This window comes from Myotis brandtii, unplaced genomic scaffold, assembly GCF_000412655.1.
Source record: "Myotis brandtii unplaced genomic scaffold, ASM41265v1 scaffold521, whole genome shotgun sequence".
Taxonomy (NCBI): domain Eukaryota; kingdom Metazoa; phylum Chordata; class Mammalia; order Chiroptera; family Vespertilionidae; genus Myotis; species Myotis brandtii.
This window is the reverse complement of record NW_005369870.1, coordinates 3,781,464-3,788,850: the sequence shown is the minus strand read 5'-3', so window position 1 is coordinate 3,788,850 and position 7,387 is coordinate 3,781,464. Positions and strand designations below refer to the sequence as shown.

Here is a 7,387-nt window from a genome sequence, read left to right as displayed (position 1 = left end):
CCCAAATCAATGAAAGCATATCTTCAGGTGAGAATTTAAAAACAACAACATTGGATTGGGTAGTCACACAATGGACTAGTAGGGACTACTGGCTGTCAGATAAACAGTAAAATTAGATCTCTGACACCCACACACAAAATATTCCGGATGGATTAAAGATCCAAGTGTGAAAAACCTATCTTAAATATATACATCCCTATTGGACTGTAGGCTCCTTAACTTAGAGTCTGTATTGGAAAATTGTATATTCAATCCTATTTAGAATATGCAAACACTAAGATGACAGAAAATCTGCCCAGCCAGGGTGGCTCAGCGTTGAGCATCGACCCATGAACCAAGAGGTCACCAGCTGATTCCCAGTCAGGGCACATGCCCGGGTTAAAGGCTCGATCCCCAGAAGGGGTGTGCAGGAGGCAGCTGATCGATGTTTCTCTCTCATTGATATTTCTCTCTCTCTATCTCTCCTGTCCCCTCTCTCTAAAACCAATGAAACAACCAGAGACTGGGAGTTCGATTGCTCGCTATGATGTGTGCTGACCACCAGTGGGGTGGCGCAGAATGAAGGAAGGCCCTGGCCAACAGCCAGAAGGCCCCAATTGGCCCTGATTGCCAGCTAGGCCTAGGGACCCTAACCGTGCATGAATTTCGTGCACCGGGCCTCTAGTATACTATAAGATTCCAAATATGTAACATTCTGGAAAAGGCAAAATTATGAAGACTGTAAAAAGATCAGGGGTTGAGTGTGGAGGAGGGATGAATAGGCAGAACACAGAGGATTTTTTTGGGCAGTGAAAATACTGCGTATAACACCACAGCAATGGCTATGTCATTATACATTTGTCCAAACCCATTGCATGTACAACACCAAGAGTGAATCTTTTTTAAAAAAAATATTTTTATTGATTTCAGAGAGGAAGAGATAAAAACATCAATGATGAGAGAGAATCGCTGATTGGCTGCCTCCTGCACACCCCCTACTGGGGATCGAGCCCACAACCCGGGCATGTGCCCTTGACCGAAATCGAACCTGGGACCTTTCAGTCCTGCAGGCTGACGCTCTATCCACTGAGTCAAACCAGATAGGGCAAGAGTGAATCTTAATGTAAATTATGGACTTTGGGTGATTATGACATATCAGTGTAAGTTCATCAATTGTAACAAATGTATTATTCTGGTGAGAGAGGCTATACATGTGTTGGGGAAGGCGGTATAAGGAAACCCTGTATCTTTTCCTCAATTTTGCTGTGAACATAAAATTGCTCTAAAAAAAAAATAAACCAGATTGAGATCTTCAAGAGGATTTTTTTCTTTTTTAAATACATTTCAAAACAATATGAAATTTTTACAATTAAGTACAGAAAATATATTGGTTTGTTGAAATGAATAATTTAATAGAACACTTCATCATAAAGAATGCATACAACCTGGTTGTTATCTTGGAACAAAAAACAATGGCACTAGCTAAAAACTAAAGAAAACTAAATAAAGTGTGAACTAGTAAAAAACAAAACAAAACAATAAAACAGAATAAATATCCTCCAAAGATAATGAACATTCAGCATGGGTAATGTCTTAGAAAAGCTAATTTCCTGTAAGTGAAGGAAATCTTCAACCTGAAATCATCCCTGAGTCCTCTCTTGTCTTTCTTAACCTTGACATACTTCTTTTACACTGAAGCTTGAATATTTCTCGTTATTTACCTCTTTTTGCACAAAATGCCCTTCTGTCTCTCTCATCATTGATGTTTCTATCTCTCCCTCTCTCTTCCTCTCTGAAATCAATAAGAAATATATTTAAAATAAAAATCACACCAAAAAAATGTCATTGACTTAGGAGGTACATAGAGACCAATGGAACAGAGAAGAGGGTAGAGAAACTTATATGAGAACTTGGTATATTATAGATGTGACATTAAAAAGCAATGGAACCCTGGCCCGTGTGGCTCAGTTGGTTGGAGTGTTGTCCTCTGCATTGAAGGGTAATGAATGTCATTGACTTAGGAGGTACATAGAGACCAATGGAACAGAGAAGAGGGTAGAGAAACTTATATGAGAACTTGGTATATTATAGATGTGACATTAAAAAGCAATGGAACCCTGGCCCGTGTGGCTCAGTTGGTTGGAGTGTTGTCCTCTGCATTGAAGGGTAATGAGTTCAATTCCCAGTCAGGGCACATATCTGGGTTTTGGATTCAGTCCCTGGTTGATGTTTCTCTCTCACATTGATATCTCTCTCTCTCTCCCTGAAAGCATATCTTCAGGTGAGAATTTAAAAACAACAACATTGGATTGGGTAGTCACACAATGGACTAGTAGGGACTACTGGCTGTCAGATAAACAGTAAAATTAGATCTCTGACACCCACACACAAAATATTCCGGATGGATTAAAGATCCAAGTGTGAAAAACCTATCTTAAATATATACATCCCTATTGGACTGTAGGCTCCTTAACTTAGAGTCTGTATTGGAAAATTGTATATTCAATCCTATTTAGAATATGCAAACACTAAGATGACAGAAAATCTGCCCAGCCAGGGTGGCTCAGCGTTGAGCATCGACCCATGAACCAAGAGGTCACCAGCTGATTCCCAGTCAGGGCACATGCCCGGGTTAAAGGCTCAATCCCCAGAAGGGGTGTGCAGGAGGCAGCTGATCGATGTTTCTCTCTCATTGATATTTCTCTCTCTCTATCTCTCCTGTCCCCTCTCTCTAAAACCAATGAAAACTTATTAAAAAAAAGATGATAGAAAATCTTTGTAATTTTAATATCTATGATCTCAGGGTAGGAAAGGATTTCTTAATATACAAAACAGAACAAACCATAAAAGATAAAATCGATAAATCTGATTAACACTAAAATTAAAAACACCCGTGTAACAGAAGACTAAAGTTAAAAGACAAGCCAAAAACCAAAACAAAACATGGGGAAATACTATTTGAGAAGTATAAAAACAAACCAAGTAGAAAATGAGTAAATGACAGAAATAGGTAATTCATACAAGAAAAAAATCTGGAGCTGAAAAATGTATGAACAAGATGTCTATTCTCACTAGTAATCAGGGAAATGCAGATTAAATAAGGTATTTCACACATTAGATTGAGCAAAAATTTAAAACTCTGATAAAATCAAATGTGTGGGGATGAACTCCTCATGCTCTTACAACCCACTGTGGAGAACAGAACAAGTGGTAATAGGCAGTTAAGTTGATGATGAACTTGTAGGAGTGTACCCTAGAGAATTCTTACACAGGTGCACCACAGAGATATGTTTGTAATAGGAGAAAAAAACAACACAACGGTCTCTCAGTAGGACACAAACTGGTGTAAGTATACAATGGAATTCATAAACGGTTAAAAATGAACGGATTAGATCTATATGTATCCAAAAGATACTTCTCAAAAGCCATGTTTAGTTTAAAAAAAAAAAGGCAAGTTACACACAGATAGGCAGAGTATATTTAATAAATACAAAATAACTCTTTTCTATTCTAAATTCCTTATTGAAAAAATTCTCTTTATTCTGACTCCCCAAATAGATAACATGTTCCTTCTGCCATCTGCACTCATTAGAATCCTACCCATCCTTTAATGGCCAAATGAAATGCCATTTTCTTTGATTACCCCAATCTGAAGAAATGATTCCTTCTCTGCTCTCACAGGGCTTGGTATCACCTATGTTTTTTTTAAAAAGAAAGTAAGGTGGGGGTGGGAAAGGTTTTTATATAGATTGCAAGGCACATTTAAATTTGTAGTAATTAAAACAATATGTCAGCCTCGCTGGCGTGGCTCGACTTTTTTTTTTGAATGTCCCAAATCTACTAGACTATGAGTTCCTTAAGGTTAGGGGCACTATCTTACACAAATTTGTATTCATTTTTAATTTTTATTGATTGGTTGATTTTATTAACATTTTTTAAAAAGTTTATTGATTTTAGAGAGAGAGAGAGAGAGGGTGGGGGAGGGGGAGAAAGAGCTGGGGAGAGAGACAGAGAAAATCAGAGAGAGAGAGACAGAGACAGAGCTAGACATTGCTTTGTTGTTCCACTTACATGTGCCCTAACAGGGATCGAACCCGCAACCATGGCGCATCTAACCAACTGAGCTACCCGGCCAGGGCGACAACTTTGTATTCAATTTAATAAATACAGTCATTGCGTTGGTGTAAAGTTTAAAAAGTTTAATAAGACATGGTTCCTGCCTCAAGGAGATGCCGAGTTTATGATGCAGGAGTGGGAAAGAGACACATAAATAATCATGATGAGTTACAAAAGCACTGTAGAGTGTTATGGATAGCGAAAGAGGGAGGATATCCCGCATAACGCCTTGAAAACAGCAGGCATGCACTTTGTATTAATCTAAGACATTGGTGGAGACCAAGGAAAGAGGGGTGCTTGTCGCAATTAAGGGCAGTCGACACAGAGAAACAAGAAGATGGTACGCGTTTGATGGGGGAAAGTCGGAGAAATAGGGGGGCAGGTCTTCAGGGTCTGCGGGGTGTGGAGGGCGCCGGGGAAGGAAGGGGCAGATCCGATGGACACGGCCCAGCACAGTACCTTTCTCATTGCGGACCGGGACGGCCCCGGCCGTGGACTGAATGGGCGGCTGCTTCATGAGTGCGCTGGGGACCGACATGTTCATGGCAGCGGCAGGACTCCGGGCACTTCCCTGATTCCAAGTAGTAAACAGCTATCAACGGCAAAACAGAAAAATCCTCTCCTACTACAGGCCCTGGACGTTGCAGCGCGACTGAAGGAAACACCACTTAAGGCGGGGCTAGAAAAACCGGAAGTACGCAACCAGAGGATTGTGGGATTGTGGAGGACGCCTGCGCCTACGGCTGGAACCGGAGCCTGTTACTGCGCATGTGCACAGTCAGCCTGTAGTCCTCAGTCTCCCAGTATTCGGATGTGACTTATCGCCGGAAATTGTTCCGGTGGAGGTTTGCTGTTCCCTGGCGGCGAGGAAGATCAGAATGAAAGATTTCGTTTGTTACCTGAGTTTGAAGCGGAGGAAAATGGGTTAGTGACGAATGAGAAACTTTGGAGACAGTGAAGGGCAGTTTGTCCGGACTGTTGGGAGTTCAGAATTAGCGTTTAATTGGGACAGAAATACTGCTAAATAGCACCTGATGCCTGAAATCTGAGCACTCTACTTCTAGGTTTTCCAGTTCAAGTTTTTGGAGACTGCCTATGAAAACATTCCTGGTTGGAAAGTGTCTGTATAGACGTCTATAAGTATTAAGTATTTGCTGCGTTTAGCATGCTTAGCTCTCTGTAAGGAATATGGAATAATGTTAAATGCTTCATGTTCTCAAGAAGCTTGAATTTTAAAATAATAAATAAATAAATATAAATATTAAAAATAAAAAAAGAAGCTTGAGTTTTATTCAGAAAGTCTTCAAGGGCATATAGAACTATAACAGAAATAATTGCAGTTCACTAGCTGGGTTGTATAAAACACATTGGCTAATTGTAAGTCAGAACACATTTCATCGTAGAACGGATTTTACAACTGCTGTGGTGGGGAGAGAAGGGACAGCATGAACAAAGTCGAAGTTCAGAAATATACGAACAGACTCTATGAAAAGTTTGATTTTACCAGTAATTTTTGAGTCAAGGACTGGTGACAGCCTTGCAGGTGTTGTTAATAGGATTACTTCACCTGGGTTTTATAATTGGGCTGGCTGTGAGAAGAAATAAAATTGGGCAAGTCTACAGTGAAGAACAGGAGAAGACCCAAGTAACCAACCAAGGGAGCAGTTTCGGATTGAAAGAAAAGGACCTTAATTTTATAATATGAATGAATCAGCTCTAAAACTATGCTGTCCAAAGGGAGTAATTTGTTGGGAGACAATTGTTTTGGCTCATGGCAACCCAGAGAACAGAAAATAAAATTAATATGGCTGTATCTAGCTTTGTGCAGTGGCAGTATCATAGCCAATAAGGTTTATTGGAGGCACGATTATTGCTAATTGAAGAAAAAATAAAATGGCTATCTACAAGAAATACCGTGCACTAAAATCTGATGTTATTTTGTGATACACAAATTACTTGATCCACTTTCCCCCCAACCTTTAGGCTCCTTAAGGTCATCATTAGTATTTTAGTTAACTGGTGGGCAGAGGAGCTAGTGAAATTTAAACCAGCTGAAAGTTATCAGCTTTTGGGGGTGGGGTGGGGGTGGGAAATCAAAATGCCTCCCTTCCTAGGAAGAAGAAGAAGATAATTCGGTAGCCATAGGGCATACTATCCTAGTGGTGGGGTTACAAGGAACTAGGGGACTCGAGGTAAAGGGTGAACGTTGATTTCAATTTCTTTCCCTCTCTATTTCTTTTTAAAAAAATATTTTTATTGATTTCAGAGAGGAAGGGAGAGGGGGAGAGAGATAGAAACATCAATGAGAGAGAATCATTGATTGGCTGCCTCCTGCAGGCCCCCTACTGGGGATCAAGCCTGCAACCTGGGCAGGTGCCCTGACTGGGAATCGAACCAGTGACCTCCTGGTTTGTAGGCCAAGGCTCAACCACTGAGCCACACCAGCTAGGCTTTCCCTCTCTATTTCTGAGGGCATCTAAGTGAGTCTGAATCCTTTTCAGGCTCACCTTGCGAGGCAAGATAATGTTTCCTCAGCAAAAGTGCCGGTGTTTTCAAAGCGAGGTCCTGGCACCAGCAGCATCTAAATCACCAGGATTCAAGGTAAAAATATTCATCCCATCCCATCGCATCTTTAAGGTACAGTGGACTTAATTCGTTCCAGAAGGCTGTTGGAGACGTGATTTGTTCGAAAACCGAATCATTCCTCCTCCCCATTAGAAATAATGTAAATTGAATTAATCTGTTCCAGGCCCCCAAATGATTCCGTTTCAACCTTTCTTGTATACGCACTGTTTAATCTTTAAATAAACACTTATTTTCTTAAATTTATTGAACCCCCCCTACTAGTCTTAAAGGAATTTTTCATATATCATGCTTCCGAAATGCTATCTATCACCAGCTGCTTTTTCTTATCCAATTACAACAGGGTGTTGTTTTTTTTTTAAACCTACGTTCAATTGCCTGTGATTGCTGTTTTGTGAGCACTTTCACACTCTTTGCAACTCTTGATGGCCCCTTTGTTTTAAAATTGTGCTAATCGACAGCAACAAAAGCATTGCCTGCAAAATGCTTTTTGTCATGCTGAGGTGCCAGCATGAAAGGATGGTCAGGTCGAAAACTGAAGTTTTGGTCAACCACCGAGACATTTTTTCTCTCTTTTTTTGGGGGGGGTGCGGTGGGGAGACAACATAGAACCCTGTTGTTGGAGATGGGAGACGGAGAGACGAGGTTTGACTGTACGTACTTGAGTTTGGGTTGAGACTAGGAAGCTGGCTTCTTTAAGAGACCCAAG

At 40.6% G+C, this 7,387-nt stretch overlaps 2 protein-coding genes across 4 annotated transcripts in view; one reads left to right on the top strand and one right to left on the bottom strand.

The window, feature by feature from the left end:
- The window catches only part of MFAP1 (microfibrillar-associated protein 1), a 24,129-nt gene extending 19,369 nt beyond the window's left edge, over positions 1–4,760 (bottom strand). The window contains exon 1 of the mRNA XM_005877535.2: positions 4,555–4,760. Within this exon, the coding sequence (XP_005877597.1) occupies positions 4,555–4,639 (85 nt within the window). The 5' untranslated portion in view covers positions 4,640–4,760. The remainder of the gene's footprint in view (positions 1–4,554) is intronic.
- Positions 4,761–4,876: 116 nt separating this feature from the next.
- The window catches only part of WDR76 (WD repeat domain 76), a 36,829-nt gene continuing 34,318 nt past the window's right edge, over positions 4,877–7,387 (top strand). For 2 of the 3 annotated variants that reach the window (XM_014548750.1, XM_014548749.1), the window contains exons 1-2: positions 4,877–5,019; positions 6,597–6,732. In XM_014548750.1, the coding sequence (XP_014404236.1) occupies positions 6,619–6,732 (114 nt within the window). In that variant the 5' untranslated portion in view covers positions 4,877–5,019; positions 6,597–6,618. The remainder of the gene's footprint in view (positions 5,020–6,596; positions 6,733–7,387) is intronic. The other variant, XM_005877581.2, reaches the window with a different exon arrangement.